At 35.2% G+C, this 24,266-nt stretch overlaps 3 protein-coding genes across 6 annotated transcripts; 2 read left to right on the plus strand and 1 right to left on the minus strand.

Annotated features, from left to right (window-relative positions):
* Positions 1-334: 334 nt before the first annotated feature.
* On the plus strand, positions 335-15,624 carry LOC131641464 (E3 ubiquitin-protein ligase UPL7-like). Of its 3 annotated transcripts, none has more exons than XM_058911755.1 (15): positions 336-551; positions 639-761; positions 1,814-2,054; positions 2,289-2,878; positions 3,557-4,495; positions 4,589-4,923; positions 5,954-6,232; positions 6,335-6,587; positions 12,427-12,597; positions 12,698-12,790; positions 12,938-13,045; positions 13,882-13,998; positions 14,556-14,645; positions 14,985-15,080; positions 15,304-15,624. In XM_058911755.1, exons 1-14 carry the CDS (start codon positions 528-530, stop codon positions 15,066-15,068), a joined length of 3,447 nt encoding a protein of 1,148 aa, XP_058767738.1. In that variant the 5' UTR covers positions 336-527; the 3' UTR covers positions 15,069-15,080; positions 15,304-15,624. The 3 variants fall into 3 exon arrangements, 2 of the variants coding, with proteins under 2 accessions (XP_058767738.1, XP_058767737.1); XM_058911754.1 differs by having other exon boundaries at positions 15,366-15,624; XR_009295554.1 differs by lacking the exons at positions 12,938-13,045; positions 13,882-13,998; positions 14,556-14,645; positions 14,985-15,080; positions 15,304-15,624 and having other exon boundaries at positions 335-551; positions 12,470-12,597.
* Positions 15,625-16,397: 773 nt separating this feature from the next.
* LOC131641465 (uncharacterized) lies at positions 16,398-19,806 on the minus strand. Of its 2 annotated transcripts, none has more exons than XM_058911757.1 (3): positions 19,632-19,806; positions 19,152-19,358; positions 16,398-16,970 (listed from the first exon to the last, which is right to left on the minus strand). In XM_058911757.1, the coding sequence occupies exons 2-3, from the start codon at positions 19,332-19,334 to the stop codon at positions 16,713-16,715; spliced, it is 441 nt and encodes a 146-aa protein (XP_058767740.1). In that variant the 5' UTR covers positions 19,335-19,358; positions 19,632-19,806; the 3' UTR covers positions 16,398-16,712. The 2 variants fall into 2 exon arrangements, with proteins under 2 accessions (XP_058767740.1, XP_058767739.1); XM_058911756.1 differs by having other exon boundaries at positions 19,152-19,362; positions 19,632-19,805.
* A 1,276-nt stretch (positions 19,807-21,082) lies between these two features.
* LOC131641458 (wall-associated receptor kinase-like 20) lies at positions 21,083-23,811 on the plus strand. Its single transcript, XM_058911751.1, has one exon. The coding sequence runs from the start codon at positions 21,842-21,844 to the stop codon at positions 23,714-23,716; it is 1,875 nt and encodes a 624-aa protein (XP_058767734.1). The 5' UTR covers positions 21,083-21,841; the 3' UTR covers positions 23,717-23,811.
* The last annotated feature ends 455 nt before the right edge of the window (positions 23,812-24,266 follow it).

Consider the following 24,266-nt stretch of genomic DNA (forward strand, 5'->3'; position numbering starts at 1 on the left):
TAGATTTTGGCAACAGTTTTTTTGAAAAAACCGTTGCCTAAAGGTAGGGAGGGGAAAAACAAAATTCACTAACATTGAATTACTATTAACCCTACAATTTTTAATAAAAAGTTTCTACATTTAGCTCTTAATATGTTATCATTACCCTTTAATAAATCTAATTAATTAATTTAATTTTTAAACATTAATTGTTCACTTTAGTAACTAAACTGTATACACACATCAACTAGTTCTTAAAATATATAAAACTGTCGAATAATAATAATTTTTGTTATTGATAATTTGAAAAAATAAAAATGTCAACTTACCAAAATAAAAATAAAAATAAAACTAACTTTTCTTTTTTCTTCGTTCTTCGTTCTTTCTTCTGAATCAAACTCAGTTGCGGTTAACAGAGTAGAAATTCGGGCGAGAGATAAAGTAAATCTGTAGAAGAAATTAACAGAAGATTACAAAAGAGTGATTAATTTAACACAGTTTTGTTAATGGATTTCAGCATCAAACCTCACTTCTGATCCTGATTTTCCATGGATGCACCTCGAAAACACCAGGTACTCTTGTTAGTTATACCTAAATCTCGTTTAATTTTGTGTCAAAAAACGATTGAATCGCTATATATTACTGCTACTTTTGTTCAGGTATCGTTGCGAGGAGCGAGTGCGAAGGAGATTACGCGAGATGATCTTCTTCAGAAGGTTTCGCGGGAAAGAGAGCTTCGTAATTATGCAAAACGTGCTGCTGCTGCTGCTCTCTTCGTTCAGGTTCGATATCTTTGCCGTTTTTGTTTTTTGATTCGCATAGAAATTTTAAGATGTAAGTTGATAGTTCCTTGATTGCATGCTAAGAAGTGTAGATTATATAGGACTTGTTAATTGTAAAAGAAGGGATGTGTAATGTTGCGGTGAACTAGTTAGTAGTTTTATACTGATAATCAGGCTATATTTGGATTGATGGACTAGAACGGAGCGTTGCAGAATGGAACATGATAGAATGAAGTAGAGCGGAGGTGAATGAGATAGAGATTTAATTCCATTGTTTGTGCATTTTTTTTATAATTTGACGGAACAAAACAAATTAGTTCTTTCCATTGCATACATCTAAAATAGGGGAATGAAAATTGAAGGATTGGTTGAAATAGGATGAAATGAATTTCATCACGTTCCACTCCGCTCTATCTATTATTTGCAAATCTAAACAATGGAATCTGATTATACACCACTCCATTCCATCATGTTGCGGTGAACTAGTTAGTAGTTTTACACTGACATTCAATGTGAATTCGAGATTGGATTTATGGTAAGACTAGACAGGATAAGATTAGAAATGACAATATTAGAAAGAGTACCGAGGTAGCACCTATAGTAGAAAAAATGGTGAAAAATATACTTATTTAGGTGGTTTGGGCATAGAGAGAAGATCTGTAGATTTTTTGGGAAGGAGAATAGACCAGAATAAAAGAAGTAAAACAACTAGAGATAGAGGAAGACTTGGAAAATTATAAGAGAAACTATTGATCTCAATTAGTTAATATAAAATATAAATATACAAATCTTATCTCAGAAGAAAAATTAATATTCTAAACGTTAGAGTAAGTCCTTGAGTTGAGACACAGTGGAGTTCTATTTTTTTTTTAATTGAGACTGGATCAATTATTGAACCTGTAGTTATAGGAAATAGAAAGTTGAAATGATTTTGTACCGACTAAGAGTCTAACAAATAATAGTTTATCGCATAAGTTAAAAACAACATATTTGCATGCACCTCATGTTTGTATCAAACTAGAGAAATGACAACTTTTTCTTAATTTTGAAAGAGAGTATGGAGGCGCTTCAAGGTTACAAAAATGGTTGCTCTTCAGCTTCAGCAGGAGTGGGAGACATCGGTGAATAGTTATACTGGGGTGATGACTGCAAATTGGATTTCAAACAATTTGTTGAGGCCATTTCTGTTCTTTGTGACCCGGTTCTCAAATCGGCATCAAAAGTTTTATAGCAAAAAAACATACTCTATGAAGATGTGCTTTACAATCTTATTGGAAAGCCTGAATTCTTCTGGTATATTCCCTCATTTTTATCCTCTTATTAGGCTTCAAGTTAGTGTTCCAATTATGTTGCTCATTTTGACATTATGGCATGCCTACAACATCTTATATCAAATTATGAATGGCAAGATACTTTCTGTTGCTTTGTTTTTTGTAGCTTTTAGAATTCGATAGACCTATTTTCCCTTTTCTTGTTAGCACACATACTTAATATATGTCTAATGGATGTATTCCTTTCTTTGTATAGATTCAAAGCTGAACTATTGCTTTTTGGCGATTGGTACCTCTGCAGAGAGAATAATTTGGCGTTACCAGGCACAGCGACTTGCTTCTCTTAGTTTTTCGATTCTTTCAGAGTATAGTGAATCCAATTCAGGGGCTCAAGATATTACTATTGTTACATCTCTAGCAATGCGTATTCTTGTAATGTTAACTGATATAAAAGGATGGAAAGGCATTACAGATGACGACTGCTTAGATGCAGACTTAGCCGTGAAAGGTTTAGTTGAGTTCACAGGGAGTAGTAAAAGTGGCAGTTATGTTTCTATTGCCAGATATATAAGTACATTGGATAAACACTCTTCCCAGATGAAAGTTGTCACCCAGGCCGATGAGAAGTTTTTTATTACTGCAAGTGCAATAACTTTAGCTGTGCGGCCCTTTTCTCTGACAAACTTTGATGGAGAAAGGCCTTGTATGCTGAATGGCAACCATGCTGCTAAGCAGTATATTTTATATCTAATGACTATTCCTTGGCTAGTGCAACATATCCCACCTGTTCTTCTGCCTGCTTTAAAACACAAATCGATTATGTTCACATGTTTTCAGGCACTATTGGTAAGCATACTTAAAGCAGAACAATTTCATGTGCAAAATTAATAACTGTCTCTTTTGTTTTAATGAGAACTTGTTCTCTTTTATAGTTTTTATTCATTATAAAAATTTCCATTCTTATATTTTGATGTTTCTAATGTATCATGCAAATGTAACCCATATGTTTATGTATAATTAATTCCAACTTGTGACTTTATGAGTTGATATTTCATAATTATGCATGTACATTTTATTTCTTTATTCTTATGTAATTTGTTGGATATTGTAGTTGTAAGTTTTATACATCAGAGATGGATCTTTGTTGTTTAATAACAAAGTTTTGTATTTGTTAGTATCTGTCTTTTATTAGTATTGGAGTTATGATAATGCAAATGGCTCTAATATTCTTTTTAAACTGCTCTCTAATTATATTTTCTCAGTATTTATATGTAGGAATACTCACACCCAACACACAATACTTCTTAAACTGAAAAAACTCGAAGTTGTTTAATTTGAATATGTAATGGTTCTTTACTTATTGACTCTATCTGTAAAAGATATAAAACAGCGGCTCTGAAGTATTAAGATGCTGCCATCATATCTGTCTAGAGTTAATAAGATCATAGATTTGTATAACTTCATAAATTATGCTTTATGATTCAAACATATCAGAACTGATCAAAATCTGACAGGTGATGACAGATTTTGAAAGAGGATGTTTTAATGGAGATGTCAGAGTTGGTAAAGTCAGAAGTTCTTGTCTCTTTCAAGGCTATTCCACCAGTTGGTTGGTCTCTCGCTAACTTTATATGTCTAGCAACAGGGAAGGAAAATAATCATGCAGACTCCGGATCCTTCAATCAAGGTTTAGACTGTGCATTGTATGTCCATGTAATTGTCACTCTAACAGAAAGCCTACTGGCTTGTCTTGATAATATTGAATGGCTCAAAAAGAAGAAATCTCTCCAAACTGATGCTGAAAGTTCAACCCACGAGTCGTTAATAATGTCATACATGGATCAATTTAAGCCTGTCTGTCAGCAATGGCATCTCACAAATCTTTTGGCATCAGTGAATAGAGATGCCACCAACAAGGCTGAGACTTCAAAATCAAACAGTCTGGAATATTTGGGGAAGCTAGATCTGTGTGATGTTGCACTTTTTTATTCTAACTTGCTTAGAGTATTTTCAGTCTTGAGTCCAATTCGGGGATCATTACCAGTTCTTAACATGCTATCATTTACTCCTGGATTTCTTGTGAGATTGTGGGGTGAACTTGAGGATTCCTTTTTCTCTGAACACAAACATATGTCAGATAACCACTCAAGTGAAAATGGAAACCATAAAGCTTTTGAGAAGATTCCAAAACAGGCAAGTAAAGATGGGGCCAGTAAGTGGGTCAGCGTACTCCATAAATTTACAGGTAAGTCACAAACCGCAACAGACTGCACAGATCCCATTGACAGTCACTCTGCACCGAGCAAAGTGAATTTAGAACCATCAGATGTATGGGACATAAAACCTATGAGGCAGGGCCCACAAGGCATTCCAAAAAATGTGTTTGCTATGCTTCATCTTTTCTGTGCAACCTATTCTCACCTGCTTTTAGTTCTTGATGACATAGAGTTTTATGAGAAACAGGTAGCAGCTTGGTTTCTTCCTGTCCCAGTCCTTTTATGAATTAGTTTACATTTTCAGAAACTTATTTTCTAGAGAATTTGTTAACATTGTTAGGTTCCATTCAAGTTAGAGCAGCAACGAAGAATTGCATCAATGCTTAATACCCTAGTCTATAATGGCTTGTCTCATGTTAATGGTCATCATAGTAGGCCCCTCATGGATTGTGCTGTCAGATGCTTACATTTAATGTATGAAAGGGATTGCAGACATCCATTTTGTCCTCCTGATTTGTGGCTTTCTCCTGCTAGAAAAAGTCGCCCTCCAGTTGCAGTTGCTGCTAGAACTCATGAAATTTTTTTAGCCAACTTAAGATCTGACGATTCATCGTCTTCCCCGAGTCTAGGCTCTGTTATCACTGTGACTCCCCATGTATTCCCATTTGAAGAAAGGTAATTACTAGCTCTGTGACCGTGACCATTTTGAGGCCTCTTGCTTGTCATAAATTATGTTTTATTGAATTCTGCTTTCTGTACTTTCTATCCTCTTGACATTTTTCATTGTAACATCAACTGGACCTATTAGAATGATAAAACTTAGGGAAAAAGAGATACTGACCACAAGAGTTAAAAAAAGAACGTAATTTTAGTTTTGTTTTTTTGGTTGTGTTAACTCTCCTATTTTGGCAAAACTTTTCACGAGTATCTTCACCGTGTAATACTGTAAAGAGTCCCACATCAGACATTATATGGCTTGAACATATGTTTATAAGTAGGGATAGTTCTCACCTTACATATCGGTTTTGTAAGGTTGAGTTAGACTTAACCACAATTGTAAGATGTTATCAGCGCCAGATTCAAGAATTAAGATCCGTTGGGCCACAATGAAAGCGGAATTTCAACGTGGGTGTGTTAAAGAGTCCCACATCGGACATGAACATAAGTGGGGGAGATCCTCACCTTACAAGCCGGTTTTGTAAGGTCGAGTTAGGCTCAACCACAATTCTAAGAAATACTGTCTTTTCTTGCTACTATCAATGGGTTAAATTGAGAAATGGTAAGCTATAATCAACTTAGAATATTGTCGTTATTACATCCTCTACATATTTGAACTATCTTAGTATGTGCATGGAGAATCACTTGCGGATACTATTGATCATGTATCTTGTAAAATAGTGGATATTTCATATATTTGGTTACTTCGTGGTAGTTTAATTTATTTATCCATTATGTTCTATATGTTGATCATTAAGAAAACTTAAATGAAGCAAAGCAACAAATGTAAACTTTGTAAGGGAGAAAAATTGTCAATGAGAGTATTCATCAATGTAATTGAATTGGTTTTTTCTTCATTGTGAGAGTAGAGGGGAAGAGATATTTATTTGCAATACGTCATTAAAGTCATATTCATTTGATATTTCAATGCAACACATGACCGTCTCTGATTGGAAGTACTTAATCACTTGGTTTACTGCTGAAATAGAGTGGAGATGTTTCGTGAATTCATCAAGATGGATAAAACTTCACGCAAAATGGCTGGTGAAATTTCTGAACCTGGTTCACGAGCCATTGAGATTGTAGTACGTCGGGGTCATATTGTTGAAGATGGATTTCAACAATTAAACTCACTTGGGTCAAAGTTGAAGTCATCCATCCATGTCTCATTTGTCAGTGAATGTGGCCTTATGGAGGCTGGTCTGGACTATGGTGGATTATCGAAGGAGTTCTTGACTGACATATCAAAAGAAGCATTTGCTCCTGAGTAAGTTTGAGATGTTATTTTCTATGTTCTTGCATTTATTTCATAGTTATTTCCTCTTCCAGGAGCGACTATCTTAATTGAAACTTTTTCTTTTGGCTGTAGATACGGGCTTTTTTCCCAAACCTCAACTTCAGATAGCCTCCTAATTCCCACTGCTTCCGCAAGATTTTTGGACAATGGTCTTCAGATGATTGAGTTCCTCGGAAGAATAGTTGGTAAAGCTCTTTATGAAGGAATATTACTTGATTACTCTTTCTCGCATGTTTTTGTACAAAAGCTGTTGGGACGTTATAGCTTTCTTGATGAATTATCAACACTTGATCCAGAGCTATACAGGAGTCTTATGTATGTCAAGGTAATCCCAAGAGATATATCCATGTTATTGCTTCTCTTATAAATCTTTTGTCGAAATTAATCATGATGATCCACGCCGAAAGATCCAAAAATTTCAATTGGCGGGGGATAGATTATATACAATAAATATTTGTTTTAAAAGATACATTAAGCTAAAAATGATATGTTATAAATACTATACCAATGCATATCTTAAAAACCGTACCCACCTTCACATTTACAAATTATAATTACTCTTTTCTTGTATTCTTATTTTGAAAGTGTTGTAATATTTTTTTCATTTTCGACACTATCAAAAATATATCTATAGAAATATATTTTATATTTTCTACTATTTGATGAGAATTACATATGTTGTATTTATAGACTGCATAAGGCAGAATTTGAAAGAGAAATCTGACCTAAGAATCAAGGGAATTAATTTCCCATGAATGCTGATTCTAATTACAGAAAAGAACAGGAAATAATAACTAATTAATTACATTAATCCTAATCCTTAATGAGCTGTACAAACAGAATCATTTGATTCTGTATTAACTATTCCACACTCCCCCTCAATCTGGGTGGTAGATGTCTATCATACCCAGATTGGATCTGATATTCTCGTATATGTTCCTTGGAAGGGCTTTTGTTAGAATGTCTGCAGTTTGCTGGCATGATGGAATATAGTTAACACTTATAACTTCATGATCAATTTTCTCCTTGATGAAGTGTCGGTCTATCTCCACGTGCTTTGTTCTATCATGCTGTACCGGGTTCTTAGCAATGCTAATAGCAGCCTTGTTATCACATAATATCTTCATGGGGTGATTGGTAGGAATTTTGATCTCATCTAGCATTCGCTTAAGCCAAATTCCTTCACAAATACCTTGTGACATAGCTCTGAATTCAGCTTCTGCACTACTCCTGGCCACAACAGATTGTTTCTTGCTTCTCCAAGTTACCATATTACCCCATACAAAGGTGCAGTAGCCTGTAGTCGATTTCCTGTCAGATAAACATCCCGCCCAATCAGAATCGGTGTAGACTTCAATACCTCTGTTTGAGTTCTTTTGAAAATAAAGTCCTCGGCCCGGCGTACCTTTTAGGTATTGGAGAATTCTGTTCACATTTCTCATGTCATTTTCAGTTGGATTTGACATATAACGACTAGCCATGCTTACAACAAAACCAATGTCTGGTCTGGTGTGTGTTAGATAGATTAGTTTTCCTACTAGACTTTGATATCTATCTTTATTAGCTGGTACATCCTCGTCTTCACTCCTTTTTACTTGTTCTATGGGAGTATTGGCAGCTTTGCATCCGAGCATACCTGTTTCTTGAAGTAAATCCAAAGTGTACTTCCTTTGAGAAACTGAAATACCATTCTTTGTTCGTGCAATTTCCATCCCTAAAAAATACTTGAGTTGTCCCAAGTCTTTGACTTCAAATTCTTTTGCTAGAATTTTCTTTAACTGGTTGACTTGTGTATCATCATCTCCCGTAATTACGATATCATCAACATAGACAATAAACAAAGCTATCTTCCCATCCAAAGAGTGCTTGACAAACATAGTATGGTCTGTTTGACATTGAACAAAACCATCTTGCTTGACAACTTTTGTTAGTCTATCAAACCATGCCCTTGGTGATTGTTTGAGGCCATATAGAGATTTGCGAAGTCGACACACCATGTTTGAGGTTCCAGGTGATTCAAGTCCCGGAGGAATTTGCATATATACCTCTTCTTCTAACTCTCCATTTAGAAATGCATTCTTTATGTCTAGTTGGTGTAGGGGCCAATCTAGATTTGCTGCCAGAGATAGTAGAACCCGGACAGAATTGAGCTTCGCAACAGGTGCAAAAGTCTCCTCATAATCCACCCCATATGATTGTGTGAATCCCTTAGCAACCAACCGAGCTTTGTACCTGTTTATACTCCCATCAGCATTGTGTTTAATTGAAAATATCCACTTGCATCCTACTGCTTTCTTCCCTTCTGGTATAGCAGTGATCTCCCATGTGCCATTTCTTACAAGTGCTTGAACTTCTTCAGTTACAGCTGCTGCCCATTCAGGTTTCAGCAATGCTTCTTGAATATTATTTGGAATTTCTATGTTGTCAACAGCTGCTACAAAGGACCTGTAACTTTGTGATAGTTTACCATAGGAGATATATTTTTCAATAGGGTGTTTAGTGCAAGTTCTAACCCCTTTTCTCATAGCAATAGGAATATCAATATCTGCTGTATCAACATGTTCAGAGTTAGGAAGAATATTACCTATGGGAACTTCATTTTCTAGAGCCTGGTTTGACTCATGGCCTTGCATTGGAGATATGCTTGACTCTACCTCCTTCCTCCTTCTTTTATAACAAAAACCCTTCCAATTACCTGTTTTTGGATCACAATCCTGTTGAGATGTGGTTGAGATTATAATTGGTCCTGTTTCCGTCATAACTTCATTTGTCCTTTCACTCGGCTGAATGTTAGAGGTTTGTTCTGGTAATTTTCCAGCTGGTTTAGGCATAGGTTCGGCTGATTGAGTGTTGTCGGTTTGGTCTGGTAAGATTTTGTCATGTTCGGTTAGTTCAAGAGGCAAAAGTTGGTATTCTGAATTTACGATATGCTCCCCCTGAATACCATTTTTGGTGTAATAGGGTTGATTTTCAAAGAAGGTTACATCCATAGTGTGGTAAAATTTTTTGGTATGGGGAGAGTAACACCTATATCCCTTTTGGTGAGGGGAGTAACCAAGAAAAATGCATTTGATGGATTTTGGGTCTAATTTGCTTCGGTGAGGGTTGAGGTTATGGACAAAAGTTGAGCATCCAAATATTTTTAATGGAATAGAGGAAAATATTTTGCTGGTTGGAAATAGGTTTTGAAGTGTGGAGAGTGGGGTCTTAAAGTTAAGGATACGGGAGGGCATTCGATTTATAAGGTGAGTTGCGGAAAGGACAGCTTCTCCCCAAAAGTGTTGTGGGACATTTGTGGCTAACATGATTGATCTAGTCACTTCCAAAAGGTGTCTATTCTTCCTTTCCGCTACTCCATTTTGTTGGGGGGTGTCCACACACGAGCTTTGGTGAACAATTCCAACCTTTTGAAGATAGGAATTTAGAGCAAGGTTGCAATACTCACGACCATTGTCAGTTCTAAGTATCTGAATATTGCTTTGGAATTGTGTTTGTACCATCTTATGATAAATTTCAAATATTCTCCCTACTTCTGATTTTTCCTTCATTAGAAACACCCAGGTAACACGTGTGTGATCATCAATAAAGGTGACAAACCATCTCGAGCCTGTAATGTTGCGGACTCGTGATGGTCCCCATACATCACTATGAATTAATGAAAAAGGTTTGGAGGGTTTATAGGATTGGGGTGGGTAATGGTTTCGGGTATGTTTAGACAATTGGCAAATTTCACACCGAAAATATTCCTTGTTTTTATTGAATAAAGAGGGAAACATTTTTTCCAAGTATATGAAATTTGGGTGGCCTAATCTATAGTGCCACATCATTACAGGATTATCATCACTTGAAACTACAGCTGCAACATGATAATTATTCTTGAGTTTTGCTTCTGATTTTTCCACTTGAAGGAGGTAGAGTCCAGCACACTCTTCAGCATTGCCAATCGTCTTCCCCGACTCCAAATTCTGAAATTCACACAAGTTAGGGAAGAATTTAGTAACACATTTCAAATCTCTTGTAATCTTGCTAATAGACAGCAAGTTACAATCCAATTTAGGCACATACAAAACAGAGTCAAGTGTAATATTTGGTGAAATGACAATTGACCCTTTACCCATGACCTTAGAATGTGTACCATCAGCTATTCGAACATTATAGTTATAGGGACATGGAGAATAACTACTAAACAAAGTAAAATCACCAGTCATGTGATCTGAAGCCCCTGAGTCAACAATCCATGATTTTGTTTTTTCCTTAATAGTGCTTAGAGCATGTAAGTAATTACCTCTTTGAGCCACTACAGCAGTACCACTTTTTTCTGCAGTTAACATGGTTTGCTGAAGGAGTTTTTGAAGAGCCTGCATTTGTTCTTTGCTAAAAGGAGATGAGTTAGAGTATACCTCAGCTTCTTGATTGTTAAATGCTGTGTTACCTCTGCCCTCCTTGCCTTTGAACAATTTGGTCTCCGAAGGTTTTCCATGTATGATCCAACATGTTTCCTTTGTGTGGCCTGGTCTCTTGCAGTGATCACACCAGGGGCGGGTTTTCTTTTGTGGTGGCCGGGGCTGATTCCCTCTTGCTGCCATTGCAGAGCTCTCGCTGTACGAAACTGAGTTGGGTGTTCCCAACATGATTTTCTTCCTGCTTTCTTCCCTTCTCACTTCTGAAAAGGCTTCTCGAATTTTGAGAAGTGGTTTGGTTCCAAGGATCCTTCCACGAACTTCATCTAGGTCCTTGTTTAGCCCTAATAGGAATTTGTAAATCCTATCTTTTTCCACCAGCTCCTTATACTTCTTTTGATCTTCTGTACAACACCATGTAACCTCTTCATATACGTCGAGTTGCTGCCAGTGTTTGTTAAGTATATTAAAATACTCAGTAACAGAAGATTCTCCCTGTCGAAGGTCATGAAGAATGCTTTTAATCTCAAATATGACAGATGTATTGTCAACATTTGAGTATGTTTCTTTCACTGCATCCCATATCTCTTTTGCAGTGTCATAGAACATGAAATTTTCACCAATTTCATTTGTCATGGTATTGAGCAGCCATGACATTACTTGGCTGTTCTCAAGTCTCCATTTCTGAAAGTTTTTGTCTCCTTTTTCGGGACATTTAGAATCTCCTGTAGTGTAGCCTTCCCTTCCTTTTCCTTCGAGGAAGATCTTGACTGACCTTACCCATTGGGTATAGTTTTGACCATTTAATTTATGGCCTGTGATGAGGTGAGTGAGCCCTTCGTGTGAACTGGTCGGAAATGATCCAGTCTCCACTTTGAGTGATTCATCGGCTTTGGGATCCTCCATCGTTTGGCAGCACTAGTTTAGGGATGGTTCAGATCGTGCTCTGATACCATATAGAAATATATTTTATATTTTCTACTATTTGATGAGAATTACATATGCTGTATTTATAGACTGCATAAGGCAGAATTTGAAAGAGAAATCTGACCTAAGAATCAAGGGAATTAATTTCCCATGAATGCTGATTCTAATTACAGAAAAGAATAGGAAATAATAACTAATTAATTACATTAATCCTAATCCTTAATGAGCTGTACAAACAGAATCATTTGATTCTGTATTAACTATTCCACAATATCTATGTGCATGTGACCATACAACCATCAAAAGTTTATCTCCTATAAACTTTTGTCTTTGATTCTTCAAAAAATTTAAATGAAAGAAACTCCTTTCATGACCTTAGTTTCTATTTAGAGTCAAGATACTATTTTAAGTGCAGGCAAAAAAATAAATATCCAATAATTACAAAGCGCACAACAAAAAACTTGTGGGGGCAGCTGCACACAATACTACAACATAGATCCGTTCCTGACCATACCCAATGTATTATCACATTGCTTTATGCTAGGATCCATGTTTTCAAAATTTTACATGGTTTGGTGTTGTTTCTCAACCTACGATATTCGTCCTTCAAGAGCCAATGTCTTGGGTGGTGGATGTTATATACTCAGTATTATTCATGAAAACCTTAAAAATTCAATAATTCATTAACATGATCCAGTTTGCATTTGTATGTTCGATGTTCGCCCTTCGCCTAATTTTTAAATTAATTTTCCCATGTTTGACATGGGTGGTTACTGTGTATGTCTGTTCTTGCAATTTAACATTTCACTGGAAAGTTCACAATAATCATTCATGCAGAATTATGATGGTGATGTCAAGGAGCTCTTTTTTGACTTCACAGTTACTGAAGAATCATTTGGTAAAAGGCATGTGATTGAGCTCAAGTCTGGGGGCAAAGATATTTCTGTGACAAATGAAAACAAGATGCAGTACATACATGCGATGGCAGACTACAAACTCAACCAACAGGTTTTATCATCATTGACTGTAGTCTAATGCAACTTACACACTTCTGGACTGTATTAACTGTTGTATCACGGGTATATATATAACAGTGTTTAAATTGCAGATATTTCCATTTTCAAATGCATTTTATAGAGGGCTAACAGATCTTATATCTCCATCCTGGTTGAAATTATTCAACGCTAGTGAATTTAATCAGGTATCTTCTTTAAGAGAAAAATATCTGAATCAATATGCAGTTGCTCACTCATTCACTACAATCAACTAATGATAACTTATACTGAAGATTTTATTTGTGATGAGTTCATTTTTTACTGCAAAATTTCTGAGATACACAAGAATGTAGTTGCTTTCAGGTGGCAATTACGATATTGATGTTGAAGACTTCAAAAATAATACACGATACACTGGTGGTTACAGTGAGGGGAGCCGGACAATCAAAATCTTTTGGGAGGTATTGGAACCTTAATACTACACACGCGCGCGCGTGCGTACACACACACACACACACATTTATAGCAATCTCAATCCATGCACAACAAATTATTTAAACTGATGTAATATTGTGTAGTTTTCTTGATATATGCAAACCTCTCAGTTTTGTAAGTTGGTGGTCATATGACTCATGTGTAGTACGATTTGACAATTTCATTTCTTTCTTGTCGAGTTTGCTTGTTAGGGAGAATTGATGACTTGATGTTAAAAGTTGTCTCCCTTATTTTGTTATTTTCAATATTTTCCCATATGCTTGACATATATGATAATGAAAAATGTTATTTTATTTGTGATTTAAAGCGTATGTTTATAGAAATATTTTGAAATACTAAATTCATAACTTCAAAGTGTAAAGAAAATGTTCAAAAACGCAAAAAAAAAAATTAAAGTATATTATTAGCTAAACAAAGCTCAAATTTTATCCCTTTTAACAAGTCAAGCTCAAACTTTTAGTTAGACTAATTTAAATTAATGACTCAAGCTTGAGCAACCTATTTTTATCATAATCCAAACTCAAGCTTCAAGTGTTCAGCTAGTTTTTGCCCCTAGTTATTCTTTCAAATAAGTTTATCATTCAATTGATGTATCCGAGATCTACACCTTGCTCTCTCCCTCCCCACCTCAAGCGGGGGGCTGCTAGTTTGGTTAATTTGGTTAAATTGCAGTTTCTTTCCCTGTCTAACATATACATATTTGCTTTAGAATGTGACTATTAACCGTTATTTTCAACCTCAGTGGATTATAGTAATGAAGAATTTATGCAAATTATTTGACATTTCTGCCAATTGTATACAGGTGATTAAAGGCTTTGAACCTAAAGAGCGCTGTATGGTTCTTAAATTTGTCACCAGTTGCTCTCGTGCTCCATTACTAGGGTTCAAATACTTACAGCCACCTTTTACCATCCACAAGGTATGTTCTTGATTTTTATGTTCAACAGGCATTCAAGATCATTTATACTAGCACCTGTGTTGGCCCGTTTACTTTGTTTATCGTAATGAAATAAGGCATGGCTTGATTTTTTTGTTACTTGTGGACTGTTTAGCATAACTATAACTGTTTTGCAACCAAATATTTTTTACTTTATGGTTCGTGAAAGAAGTTTAAAATTTTTTATTTTTGAGAGACTAAATAGGGTCTCCTTAAGTACTGTATTTTGCATTGTGAATAAAAGAGCACTGTATTTTGATTCTTGGGCCTGATATTCTTTTTCAATGGTTATTTCAGCATTCTTTTCAATGGTTATTCTATTAAAGGGAAGAAAATACTAGACCTTTGTGTGGCTCTTTTAGCCAGCTTTAGTTTTCTAGAATTTCTACTTTCTTTTTTCTCTCATATCTTAGAATTTCTACTTTCATTGATCTCATAATGGATATTAAAGAAACCCCAAAAATAATGCATTTTTTAGTGAACACTAAAATGTCTTGATTTCATTGATTAGTATCGCTTGGGTCTATTTGTTCACCTAGGTGGCATGTGATGTCCCTCTTTGGGCAACATTTGGAGGACAAGATGTAGATCGGCTTCCATCAGCTTCAACCTGCTACAACACCCTTAAGGTAATAACGAAGTACTTGGAGAACATATCCTTAGTGTTTTTGAAAATCTATGAATAAGGTATTAGGGATTTGACTATGACATTTGAAAGCAAGATTCTCATGTCAATTATGAGTTAGGATGTATTGAACACGAGGATCTTGAAATTTTCACGATCTCATAATTGAAAATATCATATAGATAAACTTTGTAATAAGTATAGGCTTTTGGATCTTGACTTACCAAACACTCCCACTTGGTGATTTAAGTTGTTGAGAGAAAAATGTTGATTTTTTTAGTTGATACCATGTCTTACATTTGAATTGCTTACACTTTTATACTCTTCCTCTCAATGATTACAGCTTCCAACATACAAACGTCCAGGAACTTTGAGAACAAAGCTTCTATATGCTATCAATTCAAATGCCGGATTTGAACTTTCTTGATTTGCTCATATGGTCAGTATTTTTTTCTGTTGTATGATATAATGAAGCCTGCTCAACTTCTGTTGAATCTACATTAATAAATCATGCTCAGCAAGATTAGGGCTTGTTTCTCATTCACACATGCAACGTACTCTTACACGATATGCCCTTTATACTTAATGTGTATGACATGATTTTCAGATATTTCAATGCTGCTGGTGATCTAACTAATTACTTGTAATCTTTTGCATTTCAGTTCTAATTCAAGGAACTTGGGAAGTCTTTTTGCTCACACCACTTTTACATGTCTGTTTTCAGACTCATACGTTTATTGGCGGGCCTGGCCATCATATCCCAAAGAGGCCAATAGGCAGTACTTGTTACCGCAAATCCAGACCACGCTGTTGCAAGCTCTCAGATGCTATCTAAGTTTTCATTGAAGAAAATAGCACCCTGGTTTTCCTTTGGGAAGATATTGGTTTATGCGATGGTTACTCCATCTGTATTTGTTAATTTTGGAAACTATTTATTTTAAGTTTGTGTGTAAATGCAAATAATGATCATTGTGCCATTAAAATATATGGTTGGTTTGTTTTCAAAACTAGAATGGCAATGGCATGTGTAAGTATGGATCAGCTGAACGTATACATATAATTTTTTCTGACAAAATCTATTGAGTTTTTTAAAATTATTTCTATTTTTCTTTGAAATGAAATATAAGAAAAAGGAAAATTGAAATGATTTGATTTTAATTACTGTTACAATGTTCCTAGTGACTTTAGCTCATGCAATGTTCGGACAATACTAGAACTCGGACTCAAATCTATTCTTAATTCAAATCTATTTTTAATAACAGATTAAGATAAAGTGAAAGTAACAAATGGCGCAGACTCGGACTCAAAACAAACATTTTAATGAAATACGATTTGTTAGACTGAAATCTTTTAAAGTGGCCAAGTTTTTAGAAAAATTCAACTAACAAAACACAATTTATCACGTTACTTATGGAGTTCATAAACATACTGTGTGTCTCCGGAAATAGGTACCGGTTTTTGTTGTTTAAATAGCACGACTCTTTATTTGATTTGATTCATAGAATGAAACAAAATATGAGTCTAAATGCATTTTGGTCTCTCATTTATCTAAAATAATAATTTTTGCCTTCCCAATTTCACATTTTAGTCTCAATCTATCCTTTTGCCCCCATAAATGATACATTTTGACACCAAAGGATAGGTTTGAGATCAAATATTAAACTTTGAATAAAAAATTGCATAATCAATCCCGTTTAAACTCAAAAATTTGTAACTACCAATCCGATTTTAGACCAAAATTACAACAACGTGAAGATGGAGAAACCAAAAATCCAAATTTTGAAAAGAAAGACCAAAAATATAAGTGTTGGATTCTATTAACCAAAGTACATTGTTAGTCATTTATCAGCAAAAACCAAATTCAAAATCCCAGGATTTTTGACATTCACAGTTACAAAAAATTATATTCTAAAATCAAGAGACAACATGCTGTTTACTAATCAAAATCTTCAAAGCCATTGATCATGTCTAATTGCTATGTAGGCACTATTATTAAGCATATGTTTGGCACCTATGATGCACGACGGTTTCATCTTTCTCCTAATGGAAACAAACAAAATACAACCACCTTTTAGTTCATTATGTTTTCTTCTTCATTCACTTCATATTCTTCATCGTCTTCATCCTCCTCATCGTCGTCATCAGGTTTATTTATTTGAGAGAATCTGCTTGGCTCTAATCGACCTTCATCTCCCATGAACTCAAGCCCAAACTTTGTGTCACGCTGCTTAACCAGAAGCCAACGCAGTAGTTTGTCTTCCTTGTTTAGGTAGTGCAGCTCTTTGTTGATTTCTGGTGTAGCCATCATGCTCACTTGCATCAGTTGGCCCTGCATTCATTAAAAATAGAAAATGCAACATGTTATTTAACTACATAATTACTATTTAAACATTGAGAAGAACACAGCCACTACTGCTTCACCAAAGACACACTTTCAAACTAAATATTTGCAAGTTTGTGTTAGTATTAGGCCTGGGCAGCAGGTATTTAGTACAATAATTATAAGGAACAAAAAAGTTTCACTACTGGTGTTGCCGTCATCTCAACAACCGGTCACGGGAAGACTGACAGCAGCGAGCAACAACATCAGGAGTGGGTTACCTTCACTTATTTCCTCTTTGTTATCTCATTGTTGTATTTCCTAATTTCCTACGAATTCTAACTCTATTTGGAAGAAGTTCCCGGAGTATAATCAGTAATAGTATAATCAATAATATTAAAGTATAATCGTAAATATTTATATCAGATCGGATCTAACAGTTTGCTAAAGATTCATCAACAGCATCAGCATGTGGAAAACAGGACATTTGATAACGCTCGTTTTAGAATTTTTATTAAGATGTTATTTGAGCTACATTGAAATGTGGAACAGTAATATTGTTAGGGGGAATTCCAAAGAGCTTGTTTAGAATGTATTATAATAACATGCAGAAGTACTTGTTTCAATGGAAGAGAGTTTCATAGTACATACCTATATATTGATTTCATCCTTAAGATAGTTTATAAAAATATTTTAGGTAAAGCCTATGCAAAGCTTATTTCTTGTACTCAGTTTAATTCTATCCAACCTAAAGTGAGTTTTTACAGAGATTTAAAAAAAACACATGGTTCCAAAAAGTATGTTTGCTATGCTTCATCTTTTCTGAGCACCATATTCTCACCTGCCTTTAGTTCTAGATGACATGGAGTTTTATGAGAAACAGACAGCCGCTTGGTTTTTTACTTGTCTCAGTCCTTTCATGAATTAGTTCACATTTTCAGAATTTGTTAAGTTGGGTTCCATTCAAGTTAAAGCAGCAACGAAGAATTGCTTCAATGCTTTATACCCTAGTCTATAATGGCTTGTCTCATGTTAATGGTCATCATAATAGTCCCCTCACGGATTGTGCTGTCAGATGCTTACATTTAATGTATGAAAGGGATTGCAGACATCCATTTGTCCTCCTGATTTGTGGTTTCTCCTGCTAGAAAAAGTTGCCCACCAGGTGCAGTTGCTGCTAGAACTCATGAAACTATTTCAGCCAACCTGAGATATGATGATTCTTCATCTTCCCCGAGTCTAGGTTCTGTTATCACTGTGACCCCCCATGTTTTCCTATTTGAAGAAAGGTAACTACTAGCTCTGTGACTATGACCATTATGATGTGGTGGAATTAATTCAACAAATGTATCTAAATGCCAATAGTATGTTATATTACCAGTTTCAATTAACTAATATGTTTCTCAAACATCCCCATAATCTACGATTTTGACATCCAGACTCCAGTAAATCCAATTCTACCTCAAAATTTATGTTGTTAATCTCGGATAGTGATTTGTAGTGTCGACACTCTAAAATGTTATAGCAGATAGCTGGATAACTACTACTGCAGAGACTAAAAACTAGTGTACAAAGTAAACATAAACCCTCGGAAGTAAACTAATGCACAAAATTCAAGAGATCATTATACTAATAGTTAAAGAACCTAAAGTATAGGGTAATAAAGCTTTACCCAAAGAAGAAGGGAAAAAAATAGAACTTAATAAAATGTAGGAAAAAGAACAGATCGATTTTTTATGAGCAAGAATGTAACATTGCTCTTCAAAGGGTTCAGATTGAAATTTATACCCTTAAAATAAGGGAAACAGTTTAAAACAAAGAAAATGAAGAATTTATCCCTAAAATTCTAATAGCGGGCACAATAGCGGCTGCTACAACCAGTACTGTTGACAGCAGCTCGCAGATCATTAGCGCAGTACCAAACCTACCACCACTGCGCTACTCTGCTATAGCGGTGCTATAGAATGCTACTGACAACAAAGCTATATGAAACATCTTCCCAAATCCTTAAACATATTATCAAAGCCATTTTTACACATCTACCTATGTATCACATTAATTTGTTTAGTTTTTGTAGCATAGCTTTGTTCATTACCAATACAACCCTAATAAAAAAACACAGTAAAGCACTAATGTTACACTAGAGCAGATAAAGGAGGAAAAATGAATAAGCTGTGAATTGCAGCAGACCTGAAAAAATCTGCCATCAAGTTTTTTCACACCATAACCCAACTGAATAGTTCCGAAACTCTTAACCTCAGTGACAACCCCATTTCTTCTACATACATGTTTTCCAATCCTTGCAACTAAACCAATTAGGGCTTCTTTTTTCACATGTGGCTTGAATAGAAGCATGCAATCATAAGGAGGCATTTTTTTGTTGGCTTCTTCTTCCTCCTACCTAAAAATTAATCAACAAATTAAAAGAAATGTTTGTAATTAACAAGCATCATTCAAATTAAGCAATCAAATAGAAATCATCGGAAAATGAGAGCTTCACTTTATCGATGAATGCGTGCATCAAATCAATGAACACTCAGTTGAAAACTCAATCTCAAAAACCATAAGCGATTTGGCACTCTTAAAGTTGAAATTGAAATCGAAACTTAGAAAGACCTAAAAGTGAGATTTGTGAAATTGAGAACTACATAGCGAAGAAAAAAAGAGTACCTACGGGTTTGGAAGTGTCGGCGAGATGGATAAAGAAGAGGAGGAGCTTCGTCGACGACAGCGGAATGTGAAGACCACGCGCCGCCGCTAGAGGGAGGGGCTGTTCAAGTTTTTGTTTTTGCTTGTGTGAAGAAAGAGAAAAGTGTGGGGTTTTAATAACCCAAATCAATATTTTGATTTTTTTTTCTTCTTTCTCTGATTCTTTAATTAGGTATGTTACTATGTTATGTGACATTGTTTATTTTTTCTTATTTATTTTGTCATTATATTTTACAATTTACATATGCTGGTTTATTTTCTTTGTTTTTACCAAACCCTAAATTACTACTCGTCTTTTTCATTTTCAATTGAAGAGGATATTGGTTAATTTCTAAGAATTCTGAAATAATTAGATTATTTCATTGTGTTGCTATATTAACTAGGAATAATTTTGAAATAATGGCCAATTAGTCTGAGCTAGAACAATCTTGCAATGTGTTTGGTTCTAAAGTGAAAAAAAAATCAATTTTGAGTAAATTTATTATGTAAAATTGATGCGGTCTAAAAATTGAGTTGAAACTAAAGTGTTTTTTCTATTTTTGAAGTCTTTGTATTCGAAATTGAGATCGAATAATCTAAAGGGATCAATTTTTCGTCCACTTACAAGGGCGCCGTTTAAAGTCAAAGTAAAGAGAACTATGTGATCTTAAGAGAAAGCATACTCTGATGATCTCAGCCTTCACCACTAAGCCGGCCAACCCCTGGATTGAAGGTAAAGTGTTTTATGTTTGAATTAATTTCTAAAAAAATAAGTTGACCAGTAAATTTTAGTATAAAAATCAATTAATTCAAATACTATAAATTTAAATTTCAAGTAGAATCAATTTTGGACAACATAATCCGTTCTAATCGAGAGCAACCGAACCGAATCGAACCGAAGCTATTTCGTCAAAAAATGCACTTTTGAGCTTCAAGAAAATCATGATTCAACAAAATTATGTAGATGTCAGTGCTCATAAAAACACTGATTAGATATTTGTAGTGAGTTAAGAACAGATTCTAGGACCAGTTTTCCTTGTCTTATAAGTTATGTTACAAATATTCCATTCAAAATCTTTATTTCTTCCAACCATTAAATCATGTAGAATCATATTCATGTTAATTCTTGATTAGGAAATATGTAATCTACACTCCACTCAATCTTAAACATGTGCTGCTGAAATTATGGAACCTTTTACTAACAAAGTTTGAATATTTATATACTGCTTTTATATATGTCAACTATCCAATGAAATGTTAAAAAAATTATATTATAGAGACTGTGAAATTATTAATTAATAACTATTTCTTAGATCCTTTTGCAAAAGCATTTTTTGTTCTCCATCAAGAACAAACAACAATATTTACAGATGCCATTTCCACTTTCCGATTAGCACATAATTAAAAGTTTCCTTTTTCTAAAGTATTTTTTATGCAAAAGTATATTCATCTTTTTTCTCTGTATATTTTTTGCAGATTCTTCATCAGTAACTAAAGGATATCTATGGACAACACTGGATGCAGTGGTGACTCCATCTTCTGCTTTACCTAAGTCAATAAAAATAATCCGTTTTAGCGTTTGATATATAAGTTCATTAGTCAGTAGCGTTCTGTCAAATTCGTTATATAAGTTCATTAGTCAGTAGCGTTCTGTGAATTTTTTTTGTTTTGTCATTCATAGAAGATTCTATCAGTTGTTTGAATCTTGAATTCACCAACAGATTTAACAAGTAACTGTAACTAACTCGACGCATGATCCACCTGTCAGAAGTCATACCATTACATACGAGAACATTTGGATTGTCTCTTTCGTTACTGATAGTGCCACAATTACACAACTCTCTCATAGGTCTAGCCTACAATCATTTTCTGTATTTTAATCATTAATTTCTTTCCACTATGATATTTATATATTTGCGTTTCTTGACTAAAACGAAAGTAAAAAAACTTTGCAAAGTTGAGCAAGTTCCAAAGCCTTTTCTCTTTGCACCTTATAAAAGAGAGTATATTTCTGATATTCATTTCTTCCACCATACATCTAGTATCAATTGGTCCCTTAGATCTTTATATGTTTATGGTAGATTCTTGGAGCCACTTTATTCCATTGCAGTAGCTACGCGTAGCCTTTTTATTTCTTCGATCGCGGCTATATCAATGCATAACAGTTTTCTTCTCCCAATAGTCCGTGCAAAATGATTGTTGAATCAAACAGGAGTCGCTTTAGCTATGTCGTTCTTCTTAGCCTTTTCTTTTGTCATTATACCTCTTCGCAAAAGACCTGTCCAAACTGTGGTTCTATAGAAGTTCCGTATCCTTTGAGTATAGAATCGAACTGTGGTGATCCGTACTATAGGCTTCGTTGTGATCCTCATTCTCAAAAGCTTTACTTTGACACTCTCAATGGAGGTTCCTATGTTGTACTCAGAATCATGTCTTCGATCCAGCGCATGGTGGTGCAGGCACCACCGTGGTTACCTGGTTCATGTGTCACACAAGACATGCTGGTAAGTAATGGAATTTGGTTAAATCAATCACTTCCTTTCAACATAACTTCGTCGAACACAGTGTTCCTCTTCAACTGTTCGCCCCGCCTCTTGGTTTCTCCTCTTAACTGCACTTCGTCTAGTATCTGTCATCGTTACTTGGAAAATTCAGGTCGCGTTGACAGAAAGCGAGCACACGAGTGTGCGAGTGGTCTTCGCCCCTGTTGCACTTTTGTTGCTGGTGGCATGCCTTCGGCTTACAAGATTCGCCTTCATAGTTCCGGTTGCAAAGCGTTCAGAAGCATCCTTCATTTGGACCAAGACAAACCTCCTAATCAGTGGGAGGAAGGTCTAGAGATTCAATGGTCTCTTCCATCTGAACCTGTATGCAGGACACAAGCCGATTGTTCTAGAGACTCTAAGTGTTCGCTTTCTGGTAAAGACAAACTCTTCCGCTGTCTTTGTTATCGAGGATTCCATTGGAACCCTTCTGCGGCAACCTGTGAAAAATACAAGAGAAAATCCAATTGGAAAACCAGCTTGATTGTCTCAATAGCAGTTATTTCGTTTTTCTCATTCGCAATAGTTCTTGTTGTAATCGCGAAGTCCTTCAAACACTCTAAGCTGGCCAATGAAAGAGAAACCGCGATGAAATCAAGCATTGGAGTCGATAAGCCTTACAAAATGTTTCAACTGAGAGAGTTGAAGAAAGCAACGAAATGTTTTTCGCATGACAGGATCTTAGGAAGTGGCGGCTTCGGGGAAGTTTACAAAGGCGAACTACAAGACGGAACATTAGTAGCTGTCAAGAAAGCTAGAGTTGGCAACCTTAAAAGCACACAGCAAGTGCTTAATGAAGTTTCAATACTCTCTCAAGTCAATCACAAGAACCTAGTCAGACTCTTAGGCTGCTGTGTGGAATCTGAGCAACCTTTGATGATCTATGAGTATATCTCGAATGGAACCCTCTATGATCATATTCAAGGTCGGTATCCGAGTTTTCTCGACTGGAATAAACGGCTGAAGATTGCTTTTCAAACAGCTGAAGCATTGGCTTATTTGCATTCTTCTGCACACACCCCTATCTATCATAGAGACGTTAAGTCGACAAATATACTATTAGACGATGAATTCGACGCCAAAGTTTCAGATTTCGGACTCTCCAGGTTGGCTAACCCGGGACTTAGTCATGTCTCCACCTGTGCTCAGGGAACGCTCGGTTACTTGGATCCTGAATACTATCGCAACTACCAGTTAACCGATAAAAGTGATGTTTATAGCTACGGAGTTGTTCTTCTAGAGCTTCTGACTTCAAAGAAAGCGATAGACTTTACTCGCGATCAAGACGACGTTAACCTCGTAATTCATGTGAGTCAATATGCGAGCAATGGCGCAATCATGCAAGTGGTTGATCAAAGGCTTGTTCTATCTATGGAACCCTTGAGTGATAAATTGATCACAAGCATTAAACTCTTTTGGGAACTTGCACATGATTGTCTTAAAGAGAAGAGAGTTGAAAGGCCTTGCATGAGGGATATTGTTGAAAGACTCTTATGCATAATTAGGATTGAAGATCAAGAGTGAAGAAGAATACATAATGTGTTTTATGTTTGATAATATAATAAGTGTATTGTGTGTTAAAAATAGTGAGGCTAATAGACATAAAAATCTAGTTCAAATTTGTGTGTTAAAATATGATTTTATTAGTTATTTATGCTGAAAAACTTAAAGTTGTATTGTTATGTAACAATGTGCAATCTAGTCTTTAAAAGATAATGAGTTGCCCATTGAGAAAGGAACTAAAGTGATTCCAAAACTTGATTTTATTGGATGAGAAAGAAACATTAGAATCATATGCCATATTCTTTAGAAAGTATGAACTATATTATTCAAAAGTATATACAAGAATTGGAATATTTGGAATGTTTTGTCTTGTTCTCCAAAGTGGTCTTCCTTTTGCAACTTAGGAAAGTGTTTTGACTCAAACTTATTAAATGGAAATTTTATTTTGCTATACTAGGAAAGTATGATAAGGCTAAATCCATGAAGGATTATGTGTGATTTTTTGTTTTAACTATTAGGCCAACCAAAGGTTGAGTATACTACATGCTCTTGACATTTTTTCTCCCATAGG

Source organism: Vicia villosa, unplaced genomic scaffold, assembly GCF_029867415.1.
Source record: "Vicia villosa cultivar HV-30 ecotype Madison, WI unplaced genomic scaffold, Vvil1.0 ctg.003769F_1_1, whole genome shotgun sequence".
In the NCBI taxonomy this organism is placed as follows: Eukaryota; Viridiplantae; Streptophyta; class Magnoliopsida; order Fabales; family Fabaceae; genus Vicia; species Vicia villosa.

Excerpts from the sequence above, each read along its gene's own strand:
- LOC131641464 (XM_058911755.1), top strand. The coding sequence starts at position 528 with ATGGATGCACCTCGAAAACACCAG. Across the intron at positions 6,588-12,426 it reads GGAGTCTTATGTATGTCAAG|AATTATGATGGTGATGTCAA; the intron begins GTAATCCCAAGA and ends TCATTCATGCAG. Across the intron at positions 13,999-14,555 it reads CACCTTTTACCATCCACAAG|GTGGCATGTGATGTCCCTCT; the intron begins GTATGTTCTTGA and ends TTGTTCACCTAG.
- LOC131641465 (XM_058911757.1), bottom strand. The coding sequence starts at position 19,334 with ATGCCTCCTTATGATTGCATGCTTCTATTCAAGCCACATGTGAAAAAA. Across the intron at positions 16,971-19,151 it reads TTGATGGCAGATTTTTTCAG|GGCCAACTGATGCAAGTGAG; the intron begins GTCTGCTGCAAT and ends TAATGAATGCAG.
- LOC131641458 (XM_058911751.1), top strand. The coding sequence starts at position 21,842 with ATGATTGTTGAATCAAACAGGAGTCGCTTTAGCTATGTCGTTCTTCTT.